The sequence below is a fragment of the Grus americana genome, chromosome 2, assembly GCF_028858705.1.
Source record: "Grus americana isolate bGruAme1 chromosome 2, bGruAme1.mat, whole genome shotgun sequence".
Classification (NCBI taxonomy): domain Eukaryota; kingdom Metazoa; phylum Chordata; class Aves; order Gruiformes; family Gruidae; genus Grus; species Grus americana.
Window position 1 is genome coordinate 104,579,557 of NC_072853.1, and position 18,852 is coordinate 104,598,408.

The 18,852-nt window shown below is 41.8% G+C and overlaps 1 protein-coding gene across 4 annotated transcripts in view; it reads left to right on the forward strand.

Moving 5' to 3' along the window:
- TPPP (tubulin polymerization promoting protein) overlaps positions 1-18,852 on the forward strand; it is an 80,281-nt gene that overhangs the window by 40,902 nt on the left and 20,527 nt on the right. For all 4 annotated transcript variants that reach the window (XM_054818178.1, XM_054818176.1, XM_054818174.1 and 1 more), the window contains one exon: positions 4,636-4,789. In XM_054818178.1, the coding sequence (XP_054674153.1) occupies positions 4,636-4,789 (154 nt within the window). The remainder of the gene's footprint in view (positions 1-4,635; positions 4,790-18,852) is intronic.

The window sequence follows — 18,852 nt, forward strand, 5'->3', positions numbered from 1 at the left end:
TTTTCTCTCTCTCGTTTTCTCTCTTTTCTCTCTCTCGTTTTCTCTCTTTTCTCTCTCTCGTTTTCTCTCTTTTCTCTCTCTCGTTTTCTCTCTTTTCTCTCTCTCGTTTTCTCTCTTTTCTCTCTCTCGTTTTCTCTCTTTTCTCTCTCTCGTTTTCTCTCTTTTCTCTCTCTCGTTTTCTCTCTTTTCTCTCTCTCGTTTTCTCTCTTTTCTCTCTCTCGTTTTCTCTCTTTTCTCTCTCTCGTTTTCTCTCTTTTCTCTCTCTCGTTTTCTCTCTTTTCTCTCTCTCGTTTTCTCTCTTTTCTCTCTCTCGTTTTCTCTCTTTTCTCTCTCTCGTTTTCTCTCTTTTCTCTCTCTCGTTTTCTCTCTTTTCTCTCTCTCGTTTTCTCTCTTTTCTCTCTCTCGTTTTCTCTCTTTTCAGCTTCCTGACCTCTGAAAAGCTGGTATCAGGAAGGGGCTCCCTGAATGTGAACAGAGCATTAAAAATGGTGGAAATAAACTGAGAGTATGACTACCTTGTGTGTCATGCAGTGTTCATAGTATTATCATTTGTCATAGAATCATAGAATAATTTGGGTTGGAAGAGACCTTTAAAGGTCATCTAGTCAACCCCTTCCACAATGAGCAGGGACATCTTCAACTAGATCACCTGTCTTGGAGCTCTGTCTGACCTAACTTGAATGTTTCCAGGGACAGGGCATCTGCTATCTCTCTGGGCAACCTGTTCCAGTGTTTCACCACCCTCATCTTAAAAAATTTCTTCCTTGCATCTAGTCTGAATCTCCTCTCTTAGTTTAAAATCATTACCCCTTGTCCTATCACAACAGGCACTGCTAAAAGGTTGGTCCCCATCTTTCTTATAAGCCTCCTTTAAGTACTGAAAGACTTCATTCAATAAGGTCTCCCCAGAGCCGTCTCTTCTCCAGGCTGACCAACCCCAACTCTCTCAGCCTGTCCTCATAGGAGAGGTGCTCCAGCCCTCTGATCATCTTCGTGGCCTCCTCTGGACCCGCTCCAACAAGTCCATGTCTTTCCTGTGCTGAGGGTCCCAGAGCTGGACACAATACTCCAGAGTCTCACCAGAGCAAAATAGAGGGGCAGAATTACTTCCCTTGACCTGATGGCCACACTTCTTTTGATGCAGCCCAGGATACAGTTGGCTTTCTGGGCTGTGAGCTCACATTGCTGGCTCATGTCTGATTTTTTCATTCACTAGTACTCCCAAGTTCCTTCTCCACAGGGCATTTTTTGGACCTGGAGGGGGCTGATCCTGAGGCTTAAGAGCATGTAAATCAAGAGTTATGTAGGTTTTTTGAGAGACTTTGCCTCTGTCATTTCTACCTCCAGTGTCACTCCAATTAATGTTTTTGCTGGTAAAGAATATCTGTCATGATGCTCATTTCTCTTTCTTTTGGGTCTGGCAACAATACTGAGTTGCTCATATATGCATCCAATTTGTGCTTACACCTTAAGTAAGAGGGAAAAACAACTAATTTCCTTTCCTGATGTTAGTGTGACAGGGAAAAGACCAATTGTGAGAGGCAGAAATGGCTATGTCTTAGACCAGAAGATGTTCTTTGTTCTCTTGGCACCCTTATTTATGTATTTATGTATTTTTCCTTTTAATACAGAATAATAAAAAAAATCATGCCCTTTTATTTGATAAGCGTGGAACCAAAAACTCTACATGTGTTAATAAAAATAGAGTCAACATGAACTTCAGTGGTTTTTGCTGAAAGTGGTCATTCTCTTTCTCATTGTGATTATCCCAACTGATGATCCAAGCTAAATGGTAGCAATACTGATTGAAGAGTTCCAGGTGATCTATGTGCCACAGAAAATGGCATTTGAAAGGTCTGTATGTTAGACTTGGCTGTGAGTCTCAGGGTGGTGTTATGCTGAAGATTTGCAGTGATTGCCAATGCCATCTTTTTCAAAATGAGAGGCAAAACAAAATGAAGTCCTGACCTCTTGAGCTAGTTGAAAGTTCTTGGATATGTTTCATCAGGAGAGGGATGTTAATCCTGTTAATGAGAATCCTGGACAAATTCCAAGTAGTTAATTGCAGTTTATTCCATGTGTCTTTCTGATTAATGAAATACTGGGTTATATTCTTCATTTCCACTGTCATGATGTTCTTTTACTAGCTAATTCCATGAGATACTCCAGCTTATGCTTCACCTAAAGCAGCCAAGGAGTTGCAAACACCAAAGATAAACAGATAAAGTTTATTTCTGACTAAAATAGGGAGTGTGAGGGATGTAGGGACTTGCTACATGTTGGGCTGTGTTGGAAATATAGGATACTAGTAATGAACAGTATGTAAAGAGTTGCGTTAGTTTCGAATTTTGTTGTGAATAACCAATTTCTCGTTTTAAAAGTCTGGGACAAAATTTCATTTTGTGTTTAATTGAAGTAAGTCACTTCCTAACTGTTGGTGTCTAAAACTGAGAAATTTCACGTTCCCCTTTCATTAGTGAAGGCACCCTCCTACTGAGGAGGATTTGACCTCTGAAGGTATCTGAGAGAAGATCAAAGGTAAGTCGATGAAAGATAAGTGAATTGCTCTTCGCAGTGGCTCTTTGTGGCGCTTGAATTAAAATTAGATTTCTATGCATAGTTTTTCTAGCCTAAGATTTCTGTTGCCAGCGCACACTTTCTCTATCCTTGCATATATTGTTTATTCCTGTATAAACAGATGCTCCTGACAGCCTGAGTTGTGGTGGGTTTGGGGTTTTTTTCCTGATTTGCTTGAAATACTCTCTAAATTGGCATAAAAAGAAATGCTTAAGTGGCAAACAAAACTCAAGTACTAGCATGTTTCCCAGCAACATGTATTCTCAAATATTTCTTTGACTTTGAGGGTTTCATAATGTTGTAAGCAATTGAAAACAACTGCTACTATTAAAGATAGCAACTTTTATTTAAGGTTACATCAGCATAAGTATCAGAACAGCTTTTTGAAAAAAATTTCTATTTGATCTGTTAAATTTTAGCTTAAAACATATGGCTAAATTTTGGTGTGTAAATTTCTGTTCTAGAGATCAGGGAATCTGTAATTTAATAATATAGGAAAAGGTGTGTGTTGTGTGTGATATAATTCATGGAAAAGAAATTTATTTATTTTTTTAATGATGAGTAATCTCATTAGTGCTGTGGTCTCATACAGGAATTTTAAAATGGGGAACACTTAAAATAGTTTCATATTAGGGAAAAGGAAGGAATAGTGTATACCTCACCACATTATCTGCTGCCTAAACTGAGTATTTTAAACACATCTCTGTAATGAATGCTGAGTTTCTTTGTAAGACTTTTATCAATTGAACCCTTTGGCCTGATGGGTGTAAAAGGTCTGCAGGAGTGACTGTGTAAATAAATGTTTGTAAAGTGTGAACTTCCCACTCTACTTTTCAGATTTTGCACTGTACACTGCTATAGCAAAATCTTCTCCACTAAAAGTAAACCTAAGCAAGTAATTTACTAGTGTGGAAATATAGATTTCCTATTAGTGAAAACAACAGTAAGTCTTCAGCTCTGAATTTCAGGGGGCAGGGATTATGAGTTTATCAGACTGCTGTATTGTGTTTTCCATGAACCTGTGAATGTTTTATGAAGGTGATGATCTAAAAAGGAAAACAGGTATTGAATTTAAATGCATCACTTTAAAATTTGTCAGGCTTTAATAGAGGAGGAATTTCAAGGTTTTAAATGCTTTTCAATAGTTTGCTTTGCACAATAGCATTATTCTTAATTTACTTGTGAATACATGTGACCTTTGAATAATATGTCATAACCAGTAATTCAAAGAGGAATAAAAAAACATTAAATAACAAAACTCACTTAAGATGCTTCAGTTCTTGTCTTTTATGCATGCACGCTTTACAAGTGTGTCCTGGGTTTGGCTAGGATAGAGTTAATTTTTACCAGAAGCTGGAACAGGACACAGCCAGGACAGGTGACCCAAACTAGCTAAAGGGGGTATTCCATACTATATGATGTCATGCTCAGCATAAAAGGGGGCTAGTCAGGGAGGGATGACGTGGCTCCAGGATGGTCCGGCTTTGGGATGGGTCTGAGCATGCAGTCTGAGTTATACAGTCATTAGGTGAGAAACTGCATTGTGTATCACCCATTTTGTATATTCTGTTATCAGTACTGTTGTTGTTATTTCCCTCTCCCTTTGCTGTCCCAGTAAACTGTCCTTATCCCAGCCCACAAGTTTTACCTTTTTCTTCCCATTCTCCTCTACATCCCACTGGGGGAAGCGGGGGGGCTGAGTGAGTGGCCATGTGGTGCTCAGCTCCCAGCTGGGGCTAAACCATGACAAAGTGATCAACCAAATGAGACTATGTTTGATTTGATGAGATGCAGGCATTCTCATAGCAGGCCAGGTCCCTTTATTTCCTTTTTATTTCTGAGCATTCATCAAAGGAAGTTTCTAAAATGCTGTCCTACTGATGTACATAAAAAAGAAAGTGATGTTCCTGGGATACGTCTATCTGACACCATAAATGAGCTGCATGGGTCATCTTGTTTTTCTGTTGTTTACTGTGATAGAGTGAAACCATTCTGCTATTCTTGGAATGCTTGTTGTGCTCTCTTGTAATTTCTTTCAATTTCTTTGTGTTTCAACAGGGGAAAGTCTTCCAGAACTATCACTTTTGACCAGTTTAAGGAAGCTCTTCAAGAACTCTCCAAGAAGCGATTTAAAGACAAGAGTGATGAGGAAGCAGTTCAAGAAATATACAAACTAATTGAAGGAAAAGCCCCAATTATATCTGGAGTAACGGTATGTTACTGATCTAATGGATGAATTGTTCTAGCTGTCCTTTGTTCTACTGCAGTGTTGCTATATTCTCCTGTGTCCCTTTACAATCCACAAATCAAGTAGTGTGCCTCTGTGGGCCTGAAGGCAAGAACTGTGCTGAGCTGAATGGGAGCAAAGATTATGCAACAGCTGAGTACTGCACTACTGTGTATTCTCATGTAGCACTATCATTGTTTCTGCTAGTACCACCTGGCAGCACAGTCAGGAAAATTCAAGGAGAGCTCTTGTGTGGTTAGAACATAGAAATGTTCATGAAGAGTGGTGTATCCAAATCAAAAAGAGTAGAAGGGAATTAAATTTAGAACCTCATTAAACAGTTCTAAGATGTTGTGTGAAATACCAAGAAGACTAAAGCAAAGACATCTTAAAATACATTTAATACACCATGTGAATCCCAGAGCACTGGAAATCTGGGAATAATGATCATGTGGTCTGGTCTTTGGTTTTTTGTTTGTTCCAAGACTGTCAGAACTATAATGTTTGGTTTTGGTTGGGTTTTTTTTTGTTTTGTTTACTATTGTCATTAAGCTTTATATCTGAAAAGAAACTTATAAAGCCTAGTGTACATAAGTTTAGTTGTCCTTTTAAATGCTCGGGTTAGGCAAGCTTTCAAGCTTTTACCCTGTAGTTTAGGAGATACTGCAGTGTTTACCATCAACTGGAATAGACCTGTCAGTTTAGTTCATCTGCTTAAAATTTGTGATCCTCCTGAATTTTGACTGTAGAGCTGTGAATGAAAATCTAGTTGTAAATAACCTTTCCAGAAATTGGTTTTGCACAAATGAACAGTGGAAATCTCAAGTGGAGAGATCTCTTGAGTTGTACAATTTGTCAGATTTTTAAAAGATTGTATTTTATTACTCTTATACTCCCATTTGAAACAAGTGGTGGTTTTGATACAGACAAAATAATGAATGTTTCCTTTTTTTCTTTCACTCATTTTAGTGAGTTTGAATAACTTGTTCATCTATTCAGGGATGCTCCCTTTGAATTGTGCACATTCTTCTAGGTCTCACTCCTGATTCCATTTTCACTATTTCAGAAGTCAGATATTGAAATGATTAATGGCTTCTAATAAGGGAACAAACTCTTTCTGTGTGGATGACAGGGTGATGAGAGCGCTTTGCAGATGCAGGGTAGTGTCATGTAGGTGCTGCAGAGGTATATGAATGTGCCAGCAGCAGGGGGAGAGGAATGGAGGAGGAATGTGAGCCAGCAGTGTGAGGCTTACCTGTACTCCTATTGTATGTGCAGTCCTGGGAAACTGGAGAAGTAGTGAAGAAATAATGGTAGAGTAGGGGGATCACGGTATTCTCTCCTGCTTGCTGGCAAAGTAAGGCGCAGGAGGCAGAGCTTAAAGGGATGGAGATTGCAGGCTGGGAGAGTGAGTGAGAGTGTGTGTGTGTGTGTATATTTTATGTTTGCTTTATCACCTGTTTTTACCAGGTGGTAAAACTGACCCGAACACTTGAAATTAAAGACATTAAAATAAATAAATACACAGCCACTCTCCTCCTAGCAACCTGGGAATGCAGATATGAAATCTATATACAAGCATTCTAATGCTTTGTTTACTTTGGGAAGTCTATGTCCTGGAAATGTCCAAGTTTGCCTTCTATATGGTTAGACAGAATTCCATGAAGCTTTTCTTAAACTGTTCTAGGATAACTCAGTCATGCCATGTAGTGTGTCAGCAGCCAGACATTGAAACTGAGTGAAATTTTGGGCTGCTTTCTAATCTGCAGTGGGAGGTGTATGTTTGGCTTGGTCACACAGGGAGGAAAACAACGAGCAAGTGATAGGGGTCAATTAAGCCATAGCTTTATTAGCTCATTTAGTAGTGATCTAGCAATAGAATACACACCTGTACGGTCATATATCTTTGACAGCTTATGATCACACATGTAAACAAAGCCTAGGGCCTTTTAGTTGCCCTCACTCCTACACAAAGGCCACAAGAGCAAGACTGAGGTTCATTCTTTTCCTGTACCAAAAGCTGCGTGCTGTAACTATGTTGAATGCATTTCTACACCTCCTGTGAAACAGATACTTGCTTTGGTCATTTCTTAAAATGAAACCAGCTGAACCTCAGTGTATATCCAACAGGGTCCCTGACATAGCAATGTAGAATAATTTCAATTCAAAGGGACCTGGGATGATCTCATTCAACCTTCTGCTCACAGGAGCGCTAACTTCAAAGGTTGATCAGGTTGATCAGGGCCCAGTCCAGTCAAATGTGCTGTGAGGTTGGTGCGGGTGGCAGTGCAGTACAGCAGCAACAACACTTTAAATGCTAGGTGATGGGTGCTCAGAGTGATGGTGATATGGGTAGGATTAAGTTTTCACAAAAAAGGACCTGTTAGGGAAAGAGCAAAGAAGCCAGAGTGCATCCCAGAGAGCACAGCAAATGAGACAGCAGTTGTTGTAGCAGGAGTGCAAAAAGGCTCAGAAATTCCACTCAAGACTTTGTGGATCTGCTCGAACACTGTACAATGGTGGTCTCAACATGCTGCAGCACATACTGTCCAGCACATGGACATCAATTAAGATGTAGTAGTAGTCCACAGGACTACCATTAGCACATCAAAGTCCTTGGCTCTAGAGGGAGGAGCCCTCTATCCAGGTCCTGTGCTGCAGAGTGCTCCTGCCTCTTCCTGGAGGTTAAGGCAGTGGTGGCCTCTTTTGTGGGAGATGTGCTTGTGGTCAAGGCCCTGAGGTTCCAGATTAAGAGGGAAGACAAAGAGGAGACTGACATGGTATTTGTGGAAAACCCAAGCTACACAAGATGAGGAAGCTGGAGACCAGGTCAACACAGAATATCAAGATGGAGAATGCTGGAAGGTCGTGACTTCTGGCAACAAGAAGTCACAGATATGTTCCATCTACAGATCTCCAATTTCAGAATAGGTATGGTATTCTGGGCAGTGGTGATGATCAACAAGACCCATCAGAGTTAGCTGAGCCCGAACTTAGTGTCTGCACGAAAGGGAAAAAGTGAGTGATAGTGTCACCCAACATTACCTGATGCTATAGGGACAGACAGGTTCTTTTAAGGGTCCTTGGTAGAATGAGAACTGGCCACAGGTTTGTAGTTATAATTAGAGCTTTATTATTATAGAAAGATTTTAGTAATCAGTGTAGCTTATTACACAGAATTTCTAGCAGTCAGGATAGCTTTCCTACTACCTAAAATTGTAGTTACCTATACTTTTCAATCACCTGGATCCCCTGCAGATCCAGTCAAATTCTTAATAATCAGTATGCAATAGAATAATCATAACCTGGACTCTGACTTTTAAAAGTACATGTGTCACTCAATCCTCATAAGAAGAATAACGACGGAGGGGTTGTCATGGTACTCTAGCCCAAGGCTCCCCCTTTCCTCTTCTATCACAGTGTGAGCATTCCCTGTATCGCAGCAGGAAGCACAAAAGCCTTAGCAGTCTGTCTGCTCTTGGATCAACTTAAAAAAAACCTTATGGGTAAGCTGATGTATTTGTACCTCTCAGTTGGGGGGTTTGGCCTATACAATTTCCATAGGTTAGTGGATTCTGAAGAGGCTGCCATACAATCACTATGCAAGCTGCAGGTGATAAAGGCTGCATGATGATCTTTCTCTTCCTGTCCATTGTCCTGCCTACATGTTGCCCTTGCTTTGACCTAGTGGCACTGCTCCCAGCCTACATCAGGCCTTAGCATGATGTTAGCCAAGATCTGAGCAAGAGTCAAGTGAACAGTCACAGGAGGCATCCCTGACGACCAAGGAATCACAGCTTTTGTCATCCAGAATAGCTTAATGTGCTATTACGCTTCTCTGTTCCGTAATGGGTGTCACCATACACTGGCAACAGTGCTGTACCAGGTATCAGGAGCAATGGGTACCAGTCACAGATAGTTACTGGAGATTCCTCTTGTTGATGATCGAGGCATGTATCTTCTGACCCTACCTGATGACTACAGAAGTCTGGGGGTTGAGAGTGAAGGGCACGGAGCTCTGGTCTTGCCTTCCCAATCCTTGCAGGGAGGAGGAAAGCTTAGGTAGAAGTGAACTGGTGTTGCAGACAGGGCTTTGGCTTCTGTGACCAGAAGAATGAGGGTTGCTGAGCAGGGATTGGATAAATCTAAGTGGAGCAAGAGTGTCTTTGCAAACTAGGCTTGCTAATCTACTGAGGAGAGTGTTAAACTGGGTATGGAAGGTTACCATAACCTGAAGAGGAAAGGTCATAAGAGGCAGAGCAGATGTGTCTAGGTGACAAGCTTGACAAGGGAGGCTATCACCCTTCTTTAAATGCAGCGGGCCTTGGGGCTTATCTGTCACAAATGAGATTTTATTACACAGCTTTGGTTTAGCAGCATTTTAGGATTTATTAATATTTTTGAGATAGATCACAAGATTAGGTTGTATAATTATTAACAGCACTTAGTCATCAGCCAATTTAACAGAGTGATTCAGTGGAATTTGTTACGATCAAGATAGCAACTTAGTTAAAGATTTGAAAATGGCAAGGGTCACTGAAAACTTACAGCTGGGTTTTGCACACGGGTGGAGGTTAAATCAAATCACACATAGACAGGACAAAAATCCTGAATCAAATTACACACACAGAGGCACATAGTTCTGAACCAAATTGCATGCACACTCACACACACAGGTTAACCTATGATTAAAATTTCCCTTTTGTGGGTTTCATGAGTTACTAGCTTTGATGTGCTGGCATTCATCAACAGACGGTCGGTGAACCTCACGATATCAGGCCTTTGAGTCCTCATGAAATTGTCAACAGGCTGTCTTTCAGTCCTGGCAAAATCTACTCCGAGAGGCATCCCAGCTCAGGGAGATACTGCGTCAGATGCTGGGTGTGCAAAATCCGATCAGTACGCAGAGTTGAGATATTTTTTTTTTATTTCTGGTCTGCAGAGTATGGTGCTGGGCATCTAACGCCAGCCAGCACACCGAATGCATGAAGTGTTCTTTTTTTATAATAAGATGTAGTTCATTGGTGTTCTTAAACTTCCTTATCCACATTTCACCTGCCCTCATCATACATATGCATTTTACTTTGTTTTGAACATTTGGGGATGTCTCCTGATTAGCATGCTCATTATTCACAGAGACACGTACATTTTAGTATTATAATCAATACAAGTTTGCTGAGGGTACACTATTATCTTGATATTATTCCAAGGCTAGATATATTTTATATACACTTACAATAGGGAAATAATACTTTGAAGGGTACTATTGTTTTAAAGCCTTAGTCTGTTGAGAGATCCTATCCTGGTTAACATAGTTTCAGAACATATTGTCAAGGATACTTGAGGTGGCGTATACTTTTGCATGGTTGTTACAGTAAAACCAAATGTAAAATGTGACATGAATCAAGTTGTCATGCTGCTGCAAAAGTCCATTGTGTAGCCCTACCCCTGCTGGGCTAAGGTCATACAAGAAATATCTAAATAATGTACATTTGCCTGATAAATAGGTTGCGATTGTTAAAAGCTGAAGTTTCAGTGATATATTACTAGTTCAGTCAGTTAACCATGAAGAACCATTTGGACTTGCCAATTGTACTGGGAAACTAGGGGAAAGTAATTCCGGCAAGGGGAATTGCAACCACTGACCCATGGACCACCTAACCTAATTACACCACCAACTCAAAAGAAAGAACTATTAGGCATGTGCACTAATTTACATAGGAGGCAAAGGCTCATTAACCAATCATATAATGATAAATCATATATATGTAGTAGAAACATGAATATGTTAATATTAAGTATATAAATGACTGTTGATTTGGAGCTTTGGGGTGCTGTCTTGTGACAGACACCCATATCTGTGCAAATATGCAATAAAATACCTCTGCTCTGTATATACAGTGGCGTGTTGCACACTGGGTAAACAAACCCTTGGTTTTGGGAGAACAGAGTCTTAACCCTTATTTTTCCTATATCAGTAGGACAGCTCTCCTGACTGGAGTGCTGCAATGGATGGATAGAGGCTCTTCAGGAAATACAGCGGGGGAAAATGAGGAAGAGAGATTATGATCTGTATAAGGCTTAGCTTGACTGCATCTAGCTTTGCCTTGGCACAGGTGACGAGCAAGTAGAGAACTTGCAGGTAAGGAGCAGAGTACAGACCAGCACAATTGATGTTGTAGTAGGCATCTACTACTGGCCTAGTGATCAAGAAGAAGAGATAGATAAAGCCTACTTTAGACACTTGGAAAAAACCTCACAATTCCTGGCCCTGGTACTCATGGGTGACATTGACCAAGCTAAAATGACTGGAAGTAAAGTGATCCCTAAGATTACTAAAATGAATTAAAAAAAAAAATTACTTAATGTCACTTTTGACTGAGCTGAAACACGAAAAGGAAGTACCCAGGAGGTGGAAGCGGGGAGAGACTATGCGGGAGGACTATAGCCTGTGAATGAAGGAACAGAGTGAGGAAAGGCAAAGTGCGGCAGGAGTCGAGACTAGCAAGGGAGGTGAAGGACAACGTGGGAGGCTTCTTAAGTACACTGGTAGCAGAAGTGTGTGCTAGCTGCTTGGTGTGGCAGGGGACCTAGTGACAAGAGAGATGGAAAAGGCAGAGATGCTGAATGCTGCCTTTTGCCTCCCTTTCCAACCAGTAGGGCTTGCCCTCAGGGTTCCCAGGTCCCTGAGCCTGCTAGCAGAGTCTGTGGGTGTGAAGCAGTACCCACAGTAAAGGAAGAGAGAGTTAAGAATCGCTTGAGCCAATTAGACACACGAGTCCATGGGACCAGGTAGGATGCATCCAAGGGTGCTGAAGGAGCTGGGCAATGTCATTGCAGAGCAGCTCCGTATCATCTTCAAAAGGCTGTGGCAGCTGGGGGAGGTTCCCAGTGACTGGAAAAAGGCAAACATCACAGACGTCCTCAAGAAGGAGGATCCAGGTAACTGCAGGCCAGTCAGCATAACCTCAGTCCCTGTGAAGGTTGTGAAGCAAATCCTCTTGGAAGCCCTTTCTCAACACACAAAGGACACGAAGCTGATTTGGAGCAGCCAGCATGGATTTGCCAAAGGCAAGTCATGCCTGATCGACCTCCTTGCTTTCTATGATGAAATGACTGGCACTGTGGGCAAAGGGGTGTAGTATACCTTGATTATGGCAAGGCCTTGGCCCCAGCTGCATCCTCACCAAATCGGTGAGGTATGGGCTGGATAGCAGGTCAACTGTCTAAGTAGCAGCTCTGGAGGTTGTGATGGACAACCAGTTGAATGTGAGTCAGCAGTGAGTTCTTGCAGTGAGCGAGTTGTGGCAGCAAGAAAGGATTGCCGCATCCTGGGCTGCACGAATAAATGTGTAGCCAGCGGATCCAGGGAAGTGATCTTGCCCTCCTGTTTGGCACTTGTGAGACTGTATCTGGAGTGCCGTGCCCAGTCTGGGACTCCCCTGTGGAAGAAAGATTGGTACATCGGAACGAGCCCAGTGCAGGGCCACCAGGATGGTCAGGTGGCTGGTTGCAGTATATGATGACTACAGCAGGAAAAACACAATGTTTCTTTTATGTTCCTGTAGAGACAATAGAAAATAACTTGCTGTTCTGAAGTTAGAGCGGAAATTTTATAGGAACAGAGCGTGTGTGTGTGTGTGTGTATGTACGCTGTTTGACTCCTAAAATAAGGACATGAGCTAGAAATCATTTCTCATAAAGTAGATTAATATACCATGAATGTTGTAAAAAAGCTATATTTAATCTGCCTATGCGTATAAAGCTACTAAAAGAATTAAGATGTTGTCCGCTTAGGGTGTGACACTAGCAAATGGAAGCATGCTGCATTTGATGCAGTTTTTCATCTTCCTTCAACCTGTTTTTTAAAAAAAAAAAAAAAAAAAAAAAAAAGGTTGACTTGGGAAACTCCAGTTCTTGTGAGTCTGTACTATCTTCCCTATTCTGTTTTGTCTTCACCACCAATAGGAATGTAAAACTCTTTCTCAGAGAAGCGTTGGCACATTGTTTTCAACTTTGTGGAAAGCCATGTTAGTCGGGCCACTAGATCCCATGACTTGTAGTTGCTTGGAGTCTTGAAATGTTTGGGGGCTGGGGGCAGGGGCTAATATTACAGAGGAGGAGAACAAAGGGTCACTTGTAGATGCTAAGCGTGCAACACCCGATCTGCCCCTTAAGGCTGGGCACTACGTGGTCGTCTCTTGACATAGTTAGTTCTAGGCTAGGCAGGTTTAACTTATAAATTTGAAATTGTTCCTGGAAGTGATGTCACACACAAGGCACCTTCTTAATGTATTTTGGTCTAGCTCTAGCCAGACTACTAGTTGGTGCAAAGTTTTGGGTGCTATATATGGAGTTAGGGCTTGTAGGATTAAAACACCCAAGTGGTGTTACTGGAGACCACTCCTTTGAAAGTCATCACCCTGATTAATTAAAATTTCTGGCTTTACTGAAGTGGAGTTGCTTATCACTTTTTGTGTGTGTGTGTGCATGTGTGTGTGTGCGTGCTAAACTGAAGAAACATGAATGCAATCAAAATTTTTCTTTGAAGCTTGATCTCTGTTCCTGACCTTCTGCATTTTTTTTAGTGCATATGCATGTATTCCCATGGGGGGTTGTTTGTTTGTTTGCTTGTGTGTTTTTTGTTTTGTGGGGGGAGTATGGTTTGTTGTTTTTTCTGTTTGGTGGTTTTTTGTTTTTTTTTTTTAAAGTAAATCATTTTGGTAGGGAGTCCTGGTATAATCCCCCAAAAAGGAAAAGCTTTCCCTTTTGAGAATTTTTTTTCCCTGTTTCATAGTCAGTTTTAGGTTCTCATTCCTTACAAAGATTCGGATGTTACCAGCAAATAAATAATTCTAAAAAACTTGCTAAGATTGCTAATGTTGGTGCTGATTCTGAAGGCTCCCAGAACATTTTAATTACATAACCAGATCTCTATGGCAGCCTTTTCTAGGAAGAAGTGCTGTTAGATAGTAAAGTTTTATGGTTGAAGGAGCAAATACAGAAAGCCATTCAGTTTCATTGAGGAATTGAGGAAGGATGATTACAGTTGACAGAGTTAGAGTGTAGCCAGGAAGACCATGGCTAAAGTGTGTACCCTTCTGATAAGGAGTAATATTAGCACCTTACCTACTGTCCATCACGAGCATTTTCCGCAATGCAAGCACTCCCAGCACACTGCTGCTGTTCTACATAGAAGTACTGTAACTGAATTACTGGTTGTTTTGAAGAGCAGCATTGTATCCTGAATAGCCAGCACCAATTTTTGCAGCTGTCCCATCAGAGTGTTAATTTAGCATGTGAGTTTAAGAAAAGATGATTGTTTAAAAAAAAATCTTAAAAAAAAAAAAAAAAGGTGTGAGGGAGTTCCCAATGTTCCCAGTCTGCCACTTTCATAGAATCATAGAATGGTTTGGGTTGGAAGGGACCTCAAAGATCATCTAGTTCCAACCGCCCTGACACGGGCAGGGACACCCTCCACTAGACCAGGTTGCCCAAAGCCCCATCCAACCTGGCCTTAAACGCTTCTAGGGATGGGGCTTCCACAACCTCCCTGGGCAACCTGTTCCAGTGCCTCACCACCCTCACAGGAAAGAGTTTCTTCCTAACATCTAATCTAAATCGACCCTCCTTCAGCTTAAACCCATTACCCCTTGTCCTGTCACTACACTCCCTGATAAACAGTCCCTGACCATCTTTCCTGAAGGCCCCCTGTCAGGTACTGGAAGGCCGCAATTAGATCTCCCCAGAGCCTTCTCTTCTCCAGGCTGAGCAACCCCAACTCTCTCAGCCTGTCCTCATAGGAGAGGTGCTCCAGCCCTCTGATCATCTTCGCGGCCCTCCTCTGGACTCGCTCCTACAGCTCAATGCCTTTCTTGTACTGGGGACCCAGAGCTGGACGCAGTACGCCAGGTGGGGTCTCATGAGAGTGGAGTTAGAGGGGCAGAATCACCTCCCTCAAGGGAGGATTTTGTTATGTTATGTAATGTTTGCCTCCAATACTTTGTTTGAGCAACCGGTTACTAAAAGGACACGATACCTAAGGCAGGAAGGAAATGTTTCTGTACTATCTGGACATTTGTAATTCAGGCAAAAAAACCCCAGAAAACCTCACTGCAGTGTTTTGCATCACACCAGTAAGTTTCTGCTTAAGCTGAGGAACAGCTTTAAATCAATCCCAAATCTTTGGCAAGCAGTGAAAATATCTTCAGGCAAGTTGTTTCAGTGGAGACAGGAGTTCATTGTAAAAAGCATTGCACTTCATGTCTGTTTTGAATGTATGATATTCCTGAAGTCCAGAAGGCTTTTTTGCTGCGTTTACTTCCTGGTAGTTGGTTCTGGAGATCCTTTTTGGGAATGGTGCCATGTTCTGTACAAAGCCACACGGCGTGCAGCTAACGAGAGCTTGCCACTGACTGTGCTAGCTTCAGAAATGGAAGCAATGCAGCTGCAACGCTGTGGTGCTGCACTGATCTGGTTGTCCAGCTGATCAGGTTGCATTGTGTCTGGTGAACGCTCCAGCTTTCTTGGCATTAGCTTGGTGTTTTAAACTGCGTGCTTCGTAAGAAGGATGGTAATGAGTGCTGACAGAAAATGAAGAACACGACCTTAGCAGCACTGAATTGTCTTCCTTCTTCTTTGCCTCAAGTTTGTTCTGGAAGGAAGGGTCCTGAAAGTGTGGAGAATCTTTTAGTCTTCCACTGTTACCCTATTATTGTGATTGTGGCACAAGCTTCATAGGATGCATATAAGCCTTTAGCACCAAAATGAAATAGAGGTTCTGTTTAGTCCATAAAATTCATGCTTACTTAACTACATTCATGCAGTTTCTCTGCTGCAAAGAGGCCATGCTAGTGCAACAGCATGGCTTTCATTCGATGTATTTTTCTTCATCGAAGTGTTATTTTCTTCTGCAGTACTGTTGACAGAATGTATGATTTTGATTTCTGTGCTCTCATTTCCTTATTCCTGTAGTTCCTTTCAGTTTCATAAGGATTGATAGTACTGAATTTCTGATTTCTGAAACTTATTATAGTTCTCAAAACTGATGAAATTGAATGTTCTACTTGCTCTATTAACTGCTCTTCAATTCATCTGTTATCTTTAGGTAGAAGGCAAATCTGCCCAAGTTTGCAGAGGTGCCTTTCATAAGAAAGGAGGAGGGAGGCATGTGACACTGTTGTTAAGGGTTTCAGTGTTTGAAAAGACTCTACAGCTTTCACTTTCTGTCTTTGGTATAAGGGCTGTTTCAGACAGACAGAAGTTGGAATATGGGTAATTTGTAATTTGGATGAGATGTTGGATTTTTTGTTTTGTTTTGTTTTTTACCCTAGCTGTGGTCAAACACTGGAAGAAGTCACCCAGAGAGGCTGTGGAACCTCTGTCTTTGGAGGTGCTCGGGACTTGACTGGCGAAGTTTTTGTGCAAGCTCATTTGGCCCTTGCTGTGAGCAGGGGTTTATGCTAGATAAGGACTCATATGCAAAGGCCTCTTACAACCTAAATTGTTGTGTGACTTTATGATTTTAAGTTTTGATAATCTCCAGGGATAGAGAATCCCCAGTCTCTCTAGGTAAGCCATTTCTGTGTTTGACCAACCACAGTGGTGAAGAATTTTCCCGTGCGTCTAGTTGGAATTTCCTGTCTTCCAAATTGTGTCCATTATCTTTCATTTGGTTTGTTTTTTCGGTTGGTTGGTCTGATTCTTTTTGCTTCGGTAAAAATACAAGCTTGGTGAATGAACACATCTTTCGTCAGTGATGTGTTCTTTTGATAGAGGCAAAGATACTGAAATTACAGCTGCTGGCCTGTGTTAATGGAAATAACTGAGTGAAGGGAAGAATGGTTAGTCTTGGAGAATACAGTACTGATATTTTTAGAAAGTACCTTTGACTCATTTGATGTTCCAAAATGAGTTTATACAGTGATTATATTTGATACTGTTGTGCGAAGTAAAACTTTTCTCTTAAAGAGAAAGTTTTAAAAAATAAAAAGTTCATGTGTATTTTCTGTGATGTGCAAACTTTGTGGTTAGCTGTACGTACAAGAGAAGGAAAATGGAGGCTTCTGTGGGCTCACAGAAAGGAAAGGAGGAGGTTGGCTCCAAGTAATTTGTTGCCTTTAGAAAAATGTGACTAGAGAAATTATATAACTTACTCTAGACAGTAAACAGTTCAAGCAGAATTGCTATATGACAAGACAGAATCATTTGTCTGTGATTCATTGTGAAAAAGAATGAAGAGTGTTGATTTGCTAAGATGGAAATTGTCCTTATCTAGTCCTTTGTGCTGTTCACTATATTTCTTCCTACATTTTTTCTCACTTTTGAGGGATGGTCAGCTTCCCTCAGCCCCCCACCCTCCCTTTTAATTTATTTGCCTCCCAATGTTCATGTGCCATTAGTAATGAACAGCTGGGTTGCACAAAAAAATGAGTTCCAAGCTACCCTTTTAATTGTTTTTGTCCTTTGCTTAATTGCCAGTTTAGTCTCGATAGTTGGTTTTGTTGTTCATCAACAGAAACAGCATTTTGATAAAAACAAGTTGGGTACACATTTGACTCATAAAGGCAGTTCAGTAGAAATAAGTCATCAGCTCATAGACGAATCTTTATTCATAGACTTGTCACCTTAGGACACTGAAGGTGATGGAACAGCTAATCCTAGAAATCATTTCCAGGCAGATGAAGCACAAGAAAGTCATTAGGAGCAGTCAGCATGGCTTCACCAAGGGGAATTCATGCTTGACCAGCTTGATAAACTTCTACAATGAAATGACTGGCCCAGTAGATGAGGGAAGAGCAGTGGATACTACCTGGACATCAGTAAGGCCTTTGACAGGGATTCCCATAAAAGTCTCATAGCCTCTCAAGCTGTTGCTGTAGGGACTGGATGAGCAGACAGTGAGATGGATTGAAAACTGGCTGAATGGCTGGGCCCTCAGGGTGGTGGTCAGTGGTGCAAAGTCTAATCAGAGGCCAGTAGCTAGCAGCGTACCTTGGAGGGGGGCATACTCGGTCCAGTCCTGTTTAACATCTTCATTAGTGGTCTGCACGATGGAGCAGACTATACTCTCAGAAAGTTTCTGATGACACAAAGTTGGGAGAGTGGCTGATAGGCCAGAGGATTGGGCTGCCATCCAGAGGAACCTCAACAGGCTGGAGACATGGGCTGACAGGAACCTCGGGAAGTTCAGCAAGGAGAAGTGCAAAGTCCTTCAGCTGGCAAGGAGTAACCCTATGCACCAGTATATGCTGAGGGTCACCCAGCTGGAAAGCAGCTTGGCAGAAAAGGACCTGGGGGTCCTGGTGGACATAAAGTTGAACATGAGCCAGCAGTGTGCCCTTGCCGCATGGAAGGCTACTGGTATCCTGGGCTGCATTAAGCAAGGTATTGCCAAGCGGACCAAGGGAGATGCTCCTTCCCCTCTGCTCAGCACTGGTGAGGTCACATCTAGAGTGCTGTTTTCAGCTCTGAACTCCCCCATAGAAGACTGGTATGGAGCTACTGGAGAGAGTCCAGGGAATAGCCACGAAGGTGATGAAGGTACTGGAGCATCTCTCCTATGAGGAAAGGTTGAGAGCTGGAACTGTTTAGCCTGGAGAAGAGAAGGCTCAAGGGGGTATATCATCCATGTATATAAATACCTGAAGGGAGTGTGCAAAGAGGATGGAGCCAGGGTCTTTTCAGTTGTGCCCAGTGACAGGACAAGGGGCAGTGGGCACAAACTGAGAGAGAGGAGTTTCCCTCTGAATATCAGGAAACACTTTTTCACTGTGAGGGTGACTGAGGACTGACAGGTTGCCCAGAGAGGGTTGTTGGGCCTCCATCCTTGAAGATATTCAAAAGCCATCTGGACATGATACTGGGCAACTGGCTGTAGTTAAGGGAGTGGGAGTTTGGAGCGGATGACCTCCAGAGCTCTCTTCCAACCTCAACCCTTCTATGATTTTGTGATATTTAGTAATACTAGCTGTTTCTGGTTGAGGAATCCAAGACAGACGTGAAGTTCTTGTGTATTCTACTCTGTATTTACAAAGGCTTTTATGAAA